The 18,202-nt window shown below is 41.0% G+C and overlaps 1 protein-coding gene across 3 annotated transcripts in view; it reads left to right on the top strand.

The window, feature by feature from the left end:
- LOC108935049 (carboxyl-terminal PDZ ligand of neuronal nitric oxide synthase protein-like) overlaps positions 1 to 18,202 on the top strand; it is a 56,106-nt gene that overhangs the window by 22,189 nt on the left and 15,715 nt on the right. For all 3 annotated transcript variants that reach the window (XM_029250038.1, XM_029250039.1, XM_029250040.1), the window contains exons 4-7: positions 73 to 131; positions 7,489 to 7,597; positions 11,684 to 11,825; positions 12,785 to 12,942. In XM_029250038.1, the coding sequence (XP_029105871.1) occupies positions 73 to 131; positions 7,489 to 7,597; positions 11,684 to 11,825; positions 12,785 to 12,942 (468 nt within the window). The remainder of the gene's footprint in view (positions 1 to 72; positions 132 to 7,488; positions 7,598 to 11,683; positions 11,826 to 12,784; positions 12,943 to 18,202) is intronic.

The raw sequence follows: 18,202 nt of genomic DNA, 5'->3' as shown, positions 1-18,202 counted from the left end.
GCATGCGTGCTTTTAATAAAAACTAGTTTTTATGCAAACAGATTAATGTTGATGTTCAATTTGTTTTGGCAGAAGAAAGAATGGACTTGGGATGAAAGCAAGATGATGGTGATGCAAGACCCCATTTACAGGTAAGAAATTAAATCCCACAGGGTATAGGTCCATCACTACCTTTTTTTAAAAAAAAAATAATAATAATAATTGTCATATATACGACGACAGCAACTATTTGATTCAAGCTGAAGTTTGTACTGTGCTTATCGGTTGCACTTGGGACAGTTAGTAAAGACAGCGCAGTCAGTCCCTGCTTTATGAAGGTAATTTGTTCCTGAAAACCCCTTGGTAAGGTGAATTCTTGTGAATCAGACATAATTTACAATAATTAAATTAATTATAATAACCAATTAGTTCCAGTGCTAACAATTTTTATGTGTTCCTAAGCCCCAAATTGAAACTTATTTGTGCTTAAACACCACCAAATCCCATTAAGAGACGAGCTTACTTCAGTAGTTAACAGTAGTTATCGTAACACGGCATAAGAAGACAGTTTCCATTTGTTAATTATTCTTTAATACTGTATAGCCGTCTGCCTGCGCTCATCCAGTGGAGGGAGTATGGGAGGACGATGCCAGTGGCAGAACATACAGACTCTTTTTTGCTGGGATGTGTCTTGAGGCCAAAAGGTTGACTTTTGAAAGGGCCCTGGCATCACAAATTCTGTAAGAAGTACCAAAGATACTTTGCTTCCAAGAGCATACTTACAAATCATAAGCAAACCTGTGCCGGCAGTTAGCATTGGAATCTGTGTAGGCTACAAGTACAAAGCAGCAGCTCTAAACATGACGCCACCTGCCGCCCCCTGGGATTCTTAGTAAATTCAAAGTTTGGAAAATGTGTTACTGAAAGTAAAGGATATCATACTAGAAGCCACATTTACCATCTTTAAGGTAGTGTAAAATGTACATCTACTTTTTCTTGAGGGGAAAACACTCACTGTTTAGAAGTGGCACCAAAGTTAATAATGGAGCTGTGTTGTCAAGAAGGGGCAGCATGGAGCATTGAATCCCACCTCCTGCTGTAGTACCCTTAAGCAAGGAACTTACTGTGAATTGATACAGAAAAAAATACACTGCTGTGTAAATGAGGGGAAAAAGTTTTTAGCTTAATATTGTAAGCGCTTTCGGGAAAAGCATCAGGTAAATGAAATTTAAATGTAAATCTATTCAGCTAAAAGGTTTTATACATGACATTTTTCCTGTTTTCCATGTACACAGTTGATTCTAACTCTTTTAAAAATGTCTGATAGTTTGATGTAACTTGTGACAGTCCATCTTATTCCAGCTGCATTGTGATTTTTCTGTAAACTGCTCAGCTGCTTTCAGTCCACAATGGCCTGCCAATAACTATATGAGCTCCATCAACTATATGAGCTCCATCAGTAAGTGAAATTTTTAATCTCAGAGTTGATTCTGGCTGCTTTTTTGTTATTGAAAGTATTGGGTAAACCTCTGATTTTTGGATGAGAAAAGGGGTGGGGGTGTTGCAGTAGGGTATGTTATGTAGATTAAATCCCCAAGCAATGCATCACATGTATTCAGTGCTTATATATCCTGAAGTTATTACTGGAATCGGTAAGAGATGCTGTTTGGATGCTCAGACTTTTTTGCATATTTAAATCCTTCTTTGTGAATTTCACATCTCATTGGTATTCCCATAAGCCACACTGGTCTTAAACAGTCAGCAGGCTGCAATTGCAGAGGTTTAATTGAAGTTTCCTCATGGCACATTAAGGCCCATAACTTGGCAGGTGGAAAGTCACATGCTTTAGTGTTTCAATATTACAGCAGTGCACTGGAAGTACCCCCTTCAAAGTGGTTAAATATATTCTGCCTTTGTGCCTTTTTGAGGACCATATGAATAAACCAGTATGGCAGTGAAAAATTAGAGCTGGTCTAGAATTGACACATACAGCTCGTACATGTTTAATACTCTGCTCTCAAAAAAACATTGCTGTAGGACTGTCTGTGCTTTTGCAAACCTGTTATTAAAGCAGAATTTCTATGTTTTTGTGCTGAAAATCTTGAAATGTCAGAACTTGTCACGTGTGTTGACCCCCCACGCGATGATGCTCAGTGGTCTGTTTGAATTGTGACTCATCTTCTTGCTAAATCCAGAGCATCGAAGCAGTCTCTAATCCCTTTTCAGCTCTGCTGTGTTTACATGAATCTACACAACAATATCAGGGTGCTGCCTTTCTGCTTCTAATATTCCTTGGCTGTATAATGCTCTTTTTATTTAGCTCCTTTCACAAGCAACAGTTAGGTGCCTGAGAAATATGTGCCGAGACAAAATACCGCAATGGTAAAAATTTAAGTAGAATATTCATTTAAAAACTGTCCAAAAAAACACAGTATTGTATGACTACCCCTGATAAATATTGTAATCTTTCTTTTATTTGTGTTATGTGCCTGTATTCATTTGTATTTTCTTAGTATATTGCTTCTGTCTCTATTATGATCCAGTTATGCTTGGTTATTAAGCAAATAAAAAATATGGTAAAAATGCAGTGCTATTGGTTGAGACAGTGGAATTGAAACAGTAGAAAACTATTTTGTCAATTCTGTCACAGAATCAGGCCAGTTCAGCGGGGTTAGAAACGGACCATTGAGCACCTGTGATACACTTAGTGTTTTACTGACAGATCATAACACTTTTCTCTGTGGGTCTAAGCTCAGCATTAGAAAAGACTTGAAGGTGTTTAAGTTGTGATTTGATCATATTATTATAACAGCCTGATGTTAGAGAACGGTACTAATTCTGTATTCTAGATACATCTGTTCCATGTTGTTCTCTCCAGATTTTGCATGTTTGTTTGGGTCTGTTCTTTTTGTCCTCAGAATTTGAAATCATCCTTATGTCCCAGTAAATCAAATTTTCTTTTGCTCATTTCACCATGGTTACCAGCAAGAGGATCTCTCAACCAAGTGCAGTCATTTTGAGGAGTAACTGTTTTGTCCAGGACATGGTGGTGCAGTGATTTTACTGAGTCTGCTGTTACAAAATGCAAAAACTTTAATGGGCAGCACTTTCTGGAGATGTGATGAATTTGAACAGGCAAATTTTATGTGTGCAAATAGCATACTTGGAAGTCATACGCATTTATCTGTGCCAAATCGGTGTAATTAAAGGGACATTTAAGTGGTTTTGGTCTAAGGGGATTATGTCCCACTGGTCACATTTAAATCGAGTAACCAGCTCTAAAAAGCATGTGGCATTCATCAAGGCCAATGGATTGTACAGCTTTGCTCAGAGGAGAGACGTGCCCGCATCTCCTCTCTAATCAGGTTTGGGGTTTCATTGTCGTTTTGTGCTTAGAGATGACGCTGTCTACACTGCATGTGAGAGTTGCCAAATTGCCACATTTGCCTGTGTTGCACACCAGTTTAGCAGCCCAGCAGTGACTTAGTTCAACAGTGTAAATAGAGAATTGTTGTATTTTAATTACCCATAGCTCAGAGGTCAGGAACAACATGATACAGCCGGTGAACAAGCAAGATAAGGTCCGAGAAGGACTTGGCACTACGTGTGTGATCTGTGGTGTGTTTTTGGTGAATCCATAGGGGCCATGAGAAGCCTCGCCAATTAGAGAACTTTGTGCTCACTCTTAATGTAATGCATAAATTGTGCTTTTGCTGAGATGTATGTCGCTTTGGACAAAAGCGTCTGCTAAATGAATAAATGTAAATGTAGAACTAAACACTTCAAGTCTACTATTTCATCATTATTGTATTACTATCATTATTAGTACTGCTAGTACTTCTGCAACTTTATTTAGCAGATGTTTTTCTCAGAAAAAGGGTGCGCGGTAGTGCAGGGGGGTTTGGCCTGTGCCCGCTTTCCATGAATCTGAGTTGATGAGTTTTTTTCTTGGCAGGACCCAAAAGTGTCCATACTGTCCTCATAAAAGCAGCTTTTAAAGGATGTTTTTAACAGAATTACAAGTGCTGCCTTGTAATGATTTGCAATCACCATTCACCATGTTCAGCAATACAAGTAATGTATTATTCATGGGAGGATCTGTAGAGGAAACACAGATCGTTTTGTGGGAGAAATGGCACATTTATACTGCTCTTGTGTTAAAAACATTTTACATGGGTTATTCAGCAAAAATATAGTCAGGAAATAATCTTTCTCTCTGCAACGCTCAATGGACTTCAGGTATCCTGCGATCCTCCCTCATAAGTGGTTGTTGTCAAAGGGTGCCATCTGCAAAAACATTCATGGCTGGCTAGCCATATCTTCCCCCAGAAAAGAATGCTAAGACACCTCAAACCCAAATCTCTTGTTCCTCTCGTGTTTCTGGACCAGAATGTGAAATGGTGCCATTATCCATTGTAGCCCTCAAGACGTATCTCTGAAAACAGGAAGGGAAGGCAAACAGGAGATGGAAGTTTGGTATAAGAGACAACAGAGAGGGTGAAATTAGGCCATTTTTGCTGTCAGCAAACACAAGGAGTGGAGATTAATTAGAGGCTTCTGTCTGCCACTTGGAACCGTGTTGGAAAAGGATTGATTAGTCTTGTCAGTCTCATCGGCCCATATCCACACACTGTGACCGTTCCTTATTAACGAAAGAAAAACAAGGACATTACCACACAGACATGTCTCTTAGCGCTTACTTGATAGGCTATGAAAGCTGACATTGGCGTTAATTTTTATTCCCCCACCCCCCCTTTTTTTTTTTTGTCGTTGTTGCTAATAGGGAAGACCAGAAGACCATGTCACTCAGCAAGTAGATCTGAGGTGTCACACTCTGGTTCTGGGTCAGGCTGACATGACTGCAGGCCAAGTCTGACAGTACATAAACAGCGTTGTTTACAGCATATTGCTAAAATGCGGCATGTTTTCCAACACAACACCAGAGAAACTGTTACTCGTACTCAGTCAATTATACCGTGTTTGGATTTTATATGTTTCTGCACTATTTTGGAAATGCCCTCAAAATTTAAAGTCGGTTTCATATCATTATGCCGCTCTTTCCATCCTTCCATCATTAATATATTTATGATTGGAGAATTAAATTTTCAAATTTTGAAATGGGCAGCAGTAAAGAGATTTGTATATATTAGTGCACATAGTGTTAAGTTTGTGCCTGCTTGGGGCTGTGCGACGCACCTTTTTACATACGTACGTGGAGCTTTTTGTTGCGTTATTAATGGAATGAGTAATACTGCAGCTGTTGGTCAGCTATTTTCTACCTCATTGTACAGTGATAGAGAAGCATTTCCATAACTTCCTACAAGGTGGTCAAAGGTTCGCAGCTTAATACCTCCAGGACCTGATCATTTCCTTACACCCCAGCAAAAGCGTTATGGTCTTCCATTTCCTTCTGCTTCGTGGTTTCACTCACTATTCATCCACATATGAAAGCCTGTAAGGTTGGTTCTGATTTGGTATAACGATTTCTCTGTGTCCCTCAGAACTGCTGAATCCTTTTGATGAATGGTTTCAATATACATCTTAGAAGCCTCTTCTCTGGTGATCTTCTAGTAGCTACATAAATATATGTCAGGACCCCTTTTGTGTTTCCTATTATGTAATTCTATAAGCAGTTACTCATATAAAGTATGCAGGTTAAATGGTGGCATCAGACAAGCTGACTGTACATGGCTATCACTTGTCTGCATCTATAGACTCTTAGCCTGTGGTGTACTTCTGTTTAATCTGAGTTGTAAGTCACTTTGGAGAATGCATCTGCTAAATGAGTAAAAGTAGAGGGAAGTTGGGAGACATACCCAAAGCCCCATAAAAAGGATAAAAGTACCCTGCTGAGTGCCATGGCAACTATGCTGGACAGAAAGGTAGCTAGTGTCAGTATTGTGAAATTTGGTCTCTCCATCCTTTCTCACACTGTAAATACACTCATGCTTTAAAGGGAAAGCAGTTTCAGTCGCCACCTCTTGTTTTGATTCTGTGCTGGCATCCTACTGGTGGGCTGGGCCTGCGTGTTGGTCAGGAATGTGCTAACACACATGCGTTTACCCTCCACATACTTGTCACCCTTCTGGAAATTCCATAACAGCCACTTTGACAGCATGTTTGATTAATTGCTGCAACTTGCATAAAAAGCATTTTGAAATGTCCACAATTTTCAATTTATTTAATTTTTTTTACAAAAGTCGTTTGAAGATGGGTGGCTTAATTGAGATTGTGGTGTATCAGTGGGAAGGGAATTTGCTGAGGGGTTGGCATTTTCAGACCCGCGTTTTTTCACGCAAGGTGTGGTAACAGCTAGAGAGAACATCAGCAGCAATTTTAAAAGTGAATGAGATTCTCTGGGTTTTGTCCTGCAAAAGTCAATTAAAATGTGTAGAAAATGACAGCAGTTTTTAATTATTAGATTTTTTTTTTTTTCCCCCCCCCTCCACATAAGCACCATAGCAATATTAGCACCTTGAATGGTGTAACAGCAGAGCTGCTCTGGGAACTGGGTCCAATAACCTCTCGGCCAAAGCTTGGTTTAATTTTTACCCTCAGTGTGACATGCATACATAAGTGTGGGACACAGTAGGTACAGAGGTTTTCATGACCCGCACTGTTGATACCAGAGTTAAATTGCCTGGCAATATGAATGAACTGCAATTTCCAGCATTATGATTTGCCTTTTTATTGGCAACCCTGTGTTTTTTCATTCCTAAAAATGGGAAGTGAGCTTGTCAGCAAAACACATTACCGTAGCAACATTAAAATGCATGTTTTTCAGGCTTGAGGTGGAAATTTATTAAACTGAAAAAATGTGGGGCACTTTCAGAATCACAGATGCTTTCTTTAAGTAGACTTTACCTGAAAGCAGTTATTAATTTACAGTTATGATGTAGTAACTCATTGAAACAACATTGTATATTCATTTATTTAGCTCCGGTGGGTGCTTTTCAAAGGCATGCCATATGTATCTTGCTTCAATTTATTCAGCTTCCTTACAGAATTTTGTTGTTCGTAGCCGTTACATACTGTACATTTTACAAATGCTCACAAACGATACATGCTTATGACACTCAATGTTTATATATTAATTCAGCCTTTAATGCAAAAAACAGAGCAGTATAAATGAATTCTCACTCATCAAACAAGTGGAGATCATTTCCGAACAGGGGTTATGATTACTGAGATTATAACCAACGAAAGTAACAAACAGGGAGTAGTGGAAATTGGAAACTTAACACAGCACAAGCCAATCTGAAAATTACTGAAAAGGAGGCTGAGTGACAGCTCAGGTCAGGAGCTGTCAAATTTAGACCTCATAGATACAAAGAAATCTTTTAGAAACTAAATGAAACTATTTGTAACCTCAAGTTCTCTCACTCCATGAGAGTGTATCTTGGGGTTAATGACTGTATTAACAGTTCTCTACTAGAACACTGGCTTCCTCCTGTGTCTTAAACAATTCCAATTTGTCATAAACTTTCAGCAACTTTTTGTTATTTTCAGGATATTCTACGTTTCCCACGACTCCCAAGACCTGAAGATCTTCAGTTATATTGCCAGAGATGGCCAGAGCAATGTGTTCCGCTGCAACGTCTTCAAATCTAAAAAGAAGGTAAGACCTTTAAGGAGATATGTCCCATATTGCTGCATTTAGCTAACGGTTTTGGCGAAATTGCCTTCTTCCGGGTCATTTTGGTTCCATGCTCATGTCACATTACCTGCGGGTGGTTTGTGTGTTACCACAGTGAGAGAGAGGGTAGCCTACAGGTCAGCTTGTTCTTCCCTTACTGTGCATCACTACTTGGTGAGAAGAGTCTTTGCTTGTGGACGAACCAACAAATGTGTGCAGAGCTTGCGAAAGAGGGTCATCAGGTTAATAAATGCAGTCTGAGTAAACACACTGAAAACACAAACTTGTACCTTCTGTTTACGAAAAGTCCTGGGATTCTTTTTTGTTTTTTTAATTTAGTTGCTTAGTTGAATGAAATTGTTCTCAACAGAAAGTTTTTGTTAGTCTGTCATTCAGTCAGTGTCTGTGGTGGTAGCAAGCGGAGAAGGCAGTCCCAAACCTTCCGTTCCCCGGCCACGGTCTCCAGCTCCCCTTGGGGGATCCTGAGGTGTCCCCAGAGCAGTCATAACATGTAATGTCTCCATTGTGTACTGGGTTTGCCCCGGGGCCTCCTCCCAGTGGGACGTGCCTGGTATAAGTCCAGCGGGAGTCGACCAGGTGGCAATTTTCTGACATGCACAAACCACCTCAGTTGATTCTTTTCGGTCCAGAGGACCAGCAAGTGTATTCCAAGGCTCTCCTGGATCACTGAATTCCTTAATCTGCCATGGAGAGCGAGCCCAGTGATTCTGCAAGAAATCTAATTCGGACACTTGAATCCCTGTCTTTCGGTTATTACCAAAAGTTCACAGTCATAGGTGTGGGAGGGGACATGAAACTTTCTGTATTAAGCTCAGTGGTCAATGGAACCAAGACATATTGTACATTGTTTCTGTTTACACAAAGAAAGAAGGCTTTATTGTCCATAAAATTTAAGTGAAATGGAAATTTGTCTTCAGGGTCCTGGCTTTGAGATGAACAAATATGCAACATAAAAAAGATATTGCACAACACATTGTAGCCTGACAAATTTGAGGATTAACTCTAGACTTCCTACTGCTTTCTAAAGACAGGTACTGTCATTTATATGAATCCCGTATGGTTTTGTCATGTATTGCATGGAAAAAAATCTTTCAACTTGGAAGAAATGGTAAGTGAGGTAATGTTTCTGCGTTTCAGTGCCCCTTTCCATTTAAACATTTGAGTCGATCATCATGAGAATCCACTAAGCCTCTCATTACAAGCACTACAAAATTGTGAGAAGAGATTCATCTTGGTAATTGTCAGTTTCCAGAGTGTGGATGTTACTTGAAATTGGCATCTGACCTAGATAATTTCCAGACTAAGTCTAGTTTTTAAGCTGAGGTTTGGCATTTATCATCAACACTTGAGAGGATCTGTGCTGCAACTGATAGTATGGCATGAGCATTGATATATTCACAGCATCAGTAAAATTAAAACCAATCCTGCACTCTGCTGTCATCTGAAACTGAGGGAGCTCCTGTGCAGATCGCACCACTGGCTGGAGGGCTGCTGCTCATTTACAGTACTGGGAATGTGCATGTGTGAGTGTATGAGCATGTGCAATTGCCCTGTGATTGACTTGCATCATGTCCAGGGTGCGTCTGGGGTAGGCTTTGGATGTCTGCAGTCCTACACCGTACGAGTGGTTTCCAATCATGGATGAATGGATGAAGTTTGCATCATTCATATATTAAGATACAAGGTGGGGGCAGTAAATATCATCATAGCATCATGATCATTGTGAGCTGGCTTGCCGTGAACAGTTAGTGCAGAGGTTACAGGTATTTGAATGTTTGATCAACCAGTACACGCCAGCCAGGCCCCTTCGCTCATCTACTTCTGCTCGCTTGGTGGTCCCGCGCACGAAAGGCAAGGCTCGGAGGTTCTCGGTTCTGGGTCCGTTGTGGTGGAATGACCTTCCCCTGTCACTCAGAACTGCGGAAACTCTATCTGTTTTCAAGAAGGGTCTGAAAACCCACCTTTTCCAGATCCACTTCGCCCAAGATCTCTTCAGATCATCTATGGTGTAACTGTTTACGCGTCGTAATTCCAGAAGCATCCCCAGATACAACCTTTATTCAGCCATTACTCTGCTATTGTACTGCTCATTTGTGCATCTTAATTTTTTTTTATTATTTTTATTAAATTAAAAGGGAAAAAAAATTGGTGTGGGTATCGAGATTTGTCTGTGTCTTATGCACCTACTTGAACGATGAACCTTGATGCAGCAAGTTGTAGGGAACAAACTATGTTTACGTGAGACTTTCGTGTCTGCAGCTATGTCTCCTTCTCTCAATGCAATGCATAAATTGTACTTTTGCTGAGATGTACGTCGCTTTGGACAAAAGCGTCTGCTAAATGAATAAATGTAAATGTTTTATATGATTGTTCAAGTTGTTTGCTTTTATTTCTGCAAGCAATGGCCCTATATTTCCGTAAGATAATACTGCGTATCCAAGCCAGGTTGGCTACTTTTGTAAATGTTTTACGTTTCCTTTGGGTTGTCCACACATGGCTGAATTTGTTTATACAGCTGGCATTCCTTATATTTTGTATTTATTTTCAGAATTGTTTGATGTAATAATACAGTAATTAGTTCTCCATGCAGTGGAGCTGCAGTTGTACTTCAATAAAGTAAATGAAAGTAACTAATGTGAATTGCTGCTTTGAAATAATGCAGGTGACTGGACTGTCATAGACGGGGAGTTAAATTAAATTTCAACTGATTTGCAGTTAAAGTGTATGTGTGATGCCATAACAGATGACTGGTATACTGTATTGCTCCAAGTTACCTAGCTTTTATTACGACTTGGCAGTTTTTTTTTTTTTTGTTTTTGTTTCTGTACAGCAAAACAGGGTGTATTTGTGTTAGAAGTGGAATTTAATTGATCTTCTCTTTTTTTTTCTCTTTAATTGGCAGTGACCCTCTGGCCTGCCTCCCTCACATCAGTGCCTGTAGCAAGTTGACCTTTTGTCCTCTTATGTTGAGAACAGAGGTCTCCACAAGGGTCCATCACTGAGGGACAGAATGAACTTACTTGCTCGGTGAGACTCGTATGAGTTTACGCGATAGAATAAGGGATAAAAGCAATTACACAATGCGTCATAGATAAATCATTTTGCCTTTGTTGCCCTCAATGCAGTTTCAACATGTATCTCCAGGACAGAGTAATTTCATTGGTTGTGGTCTCTCTTTTATAAGAAGAGCTCAGCGGTGCAAAACTGCACTGTGTGAGTCGGGACCTCCCCTTCGGCTCCTCTGACAGGGAGTCGTCCATCTTCGTTACACTCTAGCGTCTCGGCACCGTGCAGAGTAATTAGAATAGGGACCTTGCTAACAGTCCTTTGATAAATCATGCTTAGCACTACCTCACATCCCTCACCATTTCATCTACCCATTTAAGAACACTCCCTATAGCACTAATCCTTTATTGATTGTTGTTTTTTTCCTGATTTAGGCGAATTGTACTGCAAAGCTCCAAGAAATACTACTGTTATTGAGTTCTGTTTGTAACACTCAACAGCTTAATTATAAAACTATGAATAAATGATGAAATTGTAGAGGTAAGGAGCTATGAAAATTTTGTATGTTAAATCAGGATGCCAACATCATGAATGTGTGGTGGTTTTTTTTTTTTTTTTTTTTCTCGTTTTTGTTTTCCTCTCCCCTCCTTCCTTTGGAACAAGTCACAATGTTGAGGAGAGGTATGCAATGAAAAGCATGGATGCTACCAGGGTTATTGTGCAGTAGTAAATCTCTTGCCCTGTTCTCATTAGCACAAGTCCTCTCACTTTTTGATGCAGTGTTTTTGGAAGTATGTTAAAAACAGGTAAGCAGGTGAAGAAACCTAAGGAAAAAAAAAATGATATATGTGGTGAAAGTATCACTGAACAATGTCTGTTCAGGCACATGACCCTTTATCACTTTTTAAAAAGAGTTCATAAGCAATGGGCTAAATATTTCTCATCTCCATAACATTGCACAGTCGCTCGAGGCGCTCACATCTCTTCCGGTCACAATGGGCTTCTCTTAACGGGTCCCGTTTGACTCCCCTCCTCCCACAGAGCCAAGCCATGCGAATCGTGCGGACGGTAGGCCAGGCCTTCGAGGTGTGCCACAAGCTGAGCCTGCAGCACACGCAGCAGAACGCAGACGGCCAGGAGGACAGCGATGGCACCGCCAAGGCTGCCAGCGTCTCTGTGCCAGGTGAGCAGCCGCACACCTCAACCCACTCTCGGATGTTCTCGCGCATCATGTTTTATCTTCAAGCAGTCCCGTGCTGAACTGGTTTCCGATGCTCAGTTGCTTCACTTCTTCTGCCACAATTACCTTTGTATTTCCTCTCAATTCTGTAGACAGCTACTCCCGTCATGTGCAGCTGCGAAAATGGTAATACTGCACAAACTGACTTTGACTTGTATGCTTCACTAATCGCTTGTTTGCGTCTAAAGCTGTTTTCTGTTGATGCACTTTTCATTCTTTCGCCTGAGAAGTCAGTCAATGTGCTGTAAAGTATCTGCCAAATGAATTATTGTCAGTGCAAGTTTCCTCCCTCTAAAAAACTGTAAAATGAAGCTCTGTAACAAAGAATGCTTAAGGAGGACAGTTTCCATGATGTTCAGCTCTTCTAAATGCAGTGCTGTCTTCAGCATCCCGCTACTCTGGCTGCGTGCCACGGCTCATCATTGTCACATTCGCCAGAATGAAGTCTGTTCCAAAGCAAGCTGGCATTGCAGAGCTCCCTTTCAGAGTCGTATTCCACTGGGCTCTCAAAACCGTGTAAAACAGGAACACAAAAATCACTTGTTAGTTTTCTAAATGTGGCGGTGCGCATTGTGACGACACACCACGCTGCTGTCTTGTTTAAATAGTAGAAATGCCAGGCTGGTGTTAGTTTGATTGCTGATTGTTTAACAGCTTGCTGTTGAGACAGCCCTCTTCCTAAGGGAGTGCCCTTGACAATATTGTAGAGAGCCAGGCAGCAGTCGTTATTTGTTTCCCAGAATCCTCAAGGTGTTTCTCGTGTAAATCTGCCCATATGAAGCGCCTCCCCCGGCTCTTGCCCTTCCTATTCCACTAATGTATGACAGTAATGTTTCTTTCCCATGTTTATGGCTGTGGGTGCATGGCCTTGAACCTATACAAACAAGAAACGTCTCTTTCAGCTCGAGAGCTAACTGGGGCAGAGAAGGCGGTTACCGAAGAGACGGACATCGACGCAGAAGAAGTGCAACTGCCAGACAGCATGGCTGGCAGGTTTATTCGAGGAGTCACTGACCTGGATGCAGCCAAAGAGGAGGAGGAGGGTAGTAAAAAAAAGAAGGTACCATGTTATTAACATGAGCTTTAAAATTGTTAGTACATGTACAGTTATTTATTTAGTTGATGTTTTTTTCAGGATTGTCTTGAAATGTGAAGCTGCTAACACTGATTTACCACTTTACCACAGCAGGAGGTGGGATTTAAACCTGGGTTCTTGGAGTTTAGGGTGGCAGCTCTAACTACATCACCACCATCTGCCTGCTAGCATTTTAAATATATTCAAAATTTGGAAAATTTATTAGAAGTAAATGTTTCGGTAGTCATAGACAGATGTATCAAATCTTTAAACTAGTAACATTTCCACTTGCTTATTCTTGAAGAAAAAAAATAGTTTTAAAGTGGCATCAGAACTACAAATGGAAATGTAATGTCAAGGTTTTAATTTGAATGTTTTTGTTAAAACAGGTGAAAATTTCACAGTGAGAAGCTAGCTATTGTATGAACACTGCAGACATAGACCTCTAGACAGCTGGTCACAGAGTGCTTCTGCCAATGGCTTTGAGGTTCGGCTGCCACATCCAACATAAATGTATGAGCCTTCTTCAGTTGGCTGTGCATTATGACCTTTGCACACAGGCTCTAGGAGATGCCAGGGCAGGGGTCCTGCTTACTCTGAACACACCCTGGCACTGTCATCATTGTTGTAGACACATTAGCTATTTCCATTTCCTCCTCAGAGCAAATTGAGGTGTTCGATGAAGTGCCAGCCTGGTGCTGCTCTACAACAAAAAGGACATTGCAGCCGTGATGAACCTCTTTATAATAAGCTGGGCAGTTCAGCCCATTTTGTATTTACATTTATTCATTTTGATGACACTTCTTTGTCTCCAGAGTGATTTAGAAAGTTAAGTTGGTCATGATTTACCCATTTCTACAGCTGTGTATGTTTTTTTTTTTTAATATATTTTTATGTTTTAAAAACTAGGACAATTTAAAGTACTTTGCTGAAAGGTACTACAGCAGGAGGTGGGATTCCAACCTGTAGCCTCCGAGCCCAAACACCTCTCATGTAAACAAGATATGATATTTCTGATGCGCATATTTTCAGTACGGTAGCACTTGATTGTTGATAATGAGTAGAATCGTGGGGGTGCGGTGGCGCAGTGGGTTGGATCACATCGGCTCTCCGGTGGGTCTGGGGTTCGAGTCCCGCTTGGGGTGCCTTGCGACGGACTGGCGTCCCGTCCTGGGTGTGTCCCCTCCCCCTCCGGCCTTATGCCCTGTGTTGCCGGGTTGGCTCCGGTTCCCCGCGACCCTGTATGGGACAAGCGGTTCTGAAAATGTGTGTGTGTGTGTGTGTGTGTGTGTGTGTGTGTAGAATCGGTGTTTGTGTGCCGTTTAGCACACAGATCTCTGGCTCTGCATGACAGTCCTGACACACCAACTGTCCAGAGAGAACAAATGCCTCCTCTCAGCCTGGTCTGTAAGTGGGAGAGCCTGAAGTCCAGCCAGCTTGAGCTCGATGGATTGCAGTCATTAAAAGCTGCACAGCATGGCAAAGCTGCAAAATGAGTGGCACTGTGGCACAGCAAATAGCGCGCTGTCTCACAGCGCCTGGGTGGTACGAGAGGACATGGGTTCGATCCCCGCTTAGTCTGTGTGGAGTTTGCATGTTCTCCCCGTGTCTTCGTGGGTTTCCTCCGGTTTCCTCCCACAGTCCAAGGACATGCTGTTCAGGTTCACCCATAGTATATCTGAGTAACAGAAAGAGTGTGTTCCACTGATGTATGGATGAGTGACCCATTGTAAGTAGTGTATCGAGCAGTGTAAGTCACCTTGGTGAATAAGATGTGTGGGCTTATAACATTATATAGAGTTCATTGGAAGTCGCTTTGGAGAAAAGTGTCTGCTAAATAAATAAATGTAAATGTAAAAGCTGTTCTGTTCACCACAATACCAGCCAGTATTCATGTTCATATTTACATTTTTACAGTGGGCCTGTGCAGTTCTCAGAAACACAGATGTTCCATGAACAGTCACAGTGACTGTAAGCACTGTGTGTGTGTGTTATTCCTGCCTCTAAATGAAGCAACAGACGGGCATCATCTGTCCTCAGATTTTGTACACTGTAGTTCAAAAGCGTCACAATGATGCCCAGATTGGGTTGTCATCAGTGCACCTGTGCAGAATTTCATCCCAATTTAATCCTATGGTAGTTGTATGTAATGTGGATTTTAGCATAGCATTTTGGATAGTTACTTGCCTTGGGCATCGACAAAGACAAAGCCGGGAGCTGACTGTGGTACAGATCACCAGTTACTACTATACAAGCTCAACGTCAAGTTATGGAAGGGCAAGCCAATCAGGCAAGTGGTAAAGTACAATCTTGAGAATATACCACCAGCGTTTAGAGAATGCCTGCAAAATCGATTCGCTGCATTGGACACAGATGACAGAGCACTAGAATTATGGGAAGACATCAAGAAAGTTGTGCTTGGAGAAAGTGAAAGATCCTTGCAACGACAATGAAAAGAAAGGATTCCAAAATCAGTGACTGTAGAAACCTTGAATATTCCTCTGAGAAGTAGGAAAGCTAAAGTGAAAGGACAAAGAAGTTTTTGAACTGAACCAAAGATTTTTGCACACCACTAGAAAGGACAAAGAAAAGTACTGCACCGACATGTGCAAGGAAATAGAATCCAAAAATGTCAGGGGCAGGACCTGATCGGCCTTCATCACCTACTCGCATTAAACAAGAACTTCAGACCTCTAACTGGAATGTTGAAAGACGCTCAAGGACTCATGCTTAACAACGCGGAGGAGATCAAGCATCGATGGAAGGAATACACCGCGTCACTGTACCACGAAGATCAAGCGGCGCAACATGCATGTCCATATATGCCTTATGAACAAGAACCACAAGTGATGAGAGAAGTAGAAGCAGCATTAAAAGCGATAAAGAAGAAGGCACCTGGCACTGATGGAGTGAATAGAATTTCTGCAGTAGTCAGACGCAGCTGTTTCAATACTAACAAAGCTCTGTCAAGAAATATGGAATACAGTGCAGTGGCCAACAGATTGTAAAACATCTGTGTTCATACTGATACTAAAGAAAGGTGATCCGACCGACTGTGGGAATTATCACACAATTGCCCTGATCCCACATTCCTGCAAAATATTACTCAAGATCGTTCAGTGGAAAATGCAACTGTACCTGTAGTGCAAGCAGGATTCAAGAAAGGGCGAGGGACAAGAGATATCGTCGCAATGTGGGGTGGATTCTTAAAAAGGCCAAAGAATATAAAAAGCATATCTACATGTGATTCATTCACTGCAGCAAGGCGTTTGATTGTGTGAATCATCAGAAACTCTGGACTGCACTACAAAAGCATTGGGTATACCAGAACACCTGGTTGTTCTTATGTACGGCCTCTACAACAACCAAGAAGCAACAGCACAAGGGGAAACAAAATGGTTCAAAATTGGTAGCAGCGTAAGACAAGGCTGCGTACTCTCGCCGTATCTGTTCAGTTTATATGCAGTAAAGAATCAGAGCAGCAGGCCTATATGAAGAGAAACGGTGTGAAAATCGGCAGAATACTCAACAGTCTTTGGTATGCTGATGATACGACCATACTAGTTGAAAGCGAGGACAATTTAAAACACCGACACACCAAGATCAAAGAACGTAGCTTGAAAATGCACTCCCATCTCAGCGTGAAAAAGACGAAGCTGTTCACAACTAGCAAACTGGAAAACTTCACATGTGACTGAGAAGAAATAGAGATAGTAGTAGATAACTTCAGAATATTTGGATCAACAATCATTAAAGAAGTGACAAGCAGCCAAGAAATCCGACGACAAAATGCTCTGGGCAGAACCGCCATGAAGAGCTTGGACAAAATTCTCAAGTGCAGGGATGTGACTGTACACAAGTCTGACTCATTCCAGCCATGGTCTTTTCAGTCACGTTATACAGATGCGAGAGTTGGACATTGGAGAAGATGGACAGGCAGAAAATTGATGCCTTTGTACTGTGGTGCTGGCAAAGAATTTTTTTTATGACAAATTATCGAAAGATGTACCTGTGCAGTTGTCTTCCTTTATTTTTGTTTTGTTTATTATGTTTACAGGGAACTGAACACACATGATTCCAATCCTGCATCAGGATGACTTCTCTTATTTTATTAAGGCTAGCTTAAACAAGGCCACCAGAATTGAACTTTATTTCTTTCAGGAAATGTAATTAGTTAATTCTTTGTACGTCTGTTCACTTATCTGACGCATTTCTCCAAAGTGACTTACAATGTTAAGTGACTTAGAATTATTTACTCAGTTTTACAGCTATGTAATTTTTGCTAGAGCAATTCTAGACTACAGCTGGAGGTGGGATTCAAACCTGTGACCTTTGGATCCAAAGGCAGCAGCTCCACCCACTACACTACCAGCTGTTATCTATGAAAGAATAACTTTTACCAGAGTTTGACACAACATTTTAGACCACAGTGGCATTGTGAAAAGACTTTCTATGCTTTTCTGTATGTAAACCTTTTTGAAACGTCACAACGCACACGCTGTAAGTGTGACCTTCTCTAGATGGGATTCTTTTTGTGTAAAAGGGTGATACTTCTTGTTACCCAATTTCCCGAACAATGTGACCTTTTTAACTGCCCTTTTAAAAGCTGAGTTATATTAATGAGCATGATCAGTGTAAGTATAGAGTTTGTTTTAAAGGATTTTTGCCTCTCTTGCGTACTGTTATTAACCAGGATCAAGTATATAGGGGCACTATTTTTTTTTTTTTTTTTTTTTTTTTTAGTTCCATTTTGTATTTTAATTAATTCCCCTGTCACCATCCCCTTTTCCTGACTGCTTCCTTTTGGCTCCGCTCCCAGTGGTGCAGGCAGCTACACCACTGTTTTTAGTAATACAAGTATTAGCTGGGTGGAATTAAATAAGAAGCTGCTAATGAGTTCTGATTGATTTGTTGGCAGCTTTTATCTGAACACAAGACACCATACCAGTCATTTCCAGTGTACCTGAACAACTGCTTCTGTGCAAAGACATCAAAATTCATCTTGAGCTGCAGGCTCAGGCTTTAAATTATTACATTTCCTGTGTTTCTGGTGTCTGATTGATGTTCCACTTTACGCCTGAAATCAGGTGCAGAAAACTCATTTTCATACAAATTAATTTTCCAAGAAACAAATTTGCTGCTGGGAACTGATATCAGCATGCTGATATCCAGTTGCATTTAGTTTTGTTGTTCATGGGGAGAGGAGTAAATTGCCTCATAAAAATGTTTCATGTTGGAAGAGTTG

Source organism: Scleropages formosus, chromosome 3 (genome assembly GCF_900964775.1).
Source record: "Scleropages formosus chromosome 3, fSclFor1.1, whole genome shotgun sequence".
Classification (NCBI taxonomy): domain Eukaryota; kingdom Metazoa; phylum Chordata; class Actinopteri; order Osteoglossiformes; family Osteoglossidae; genus Scleropages; species Scleropages formosus.
This window is presented reverse-complemented; position numbering and strand designations above follow the sequence as displayed.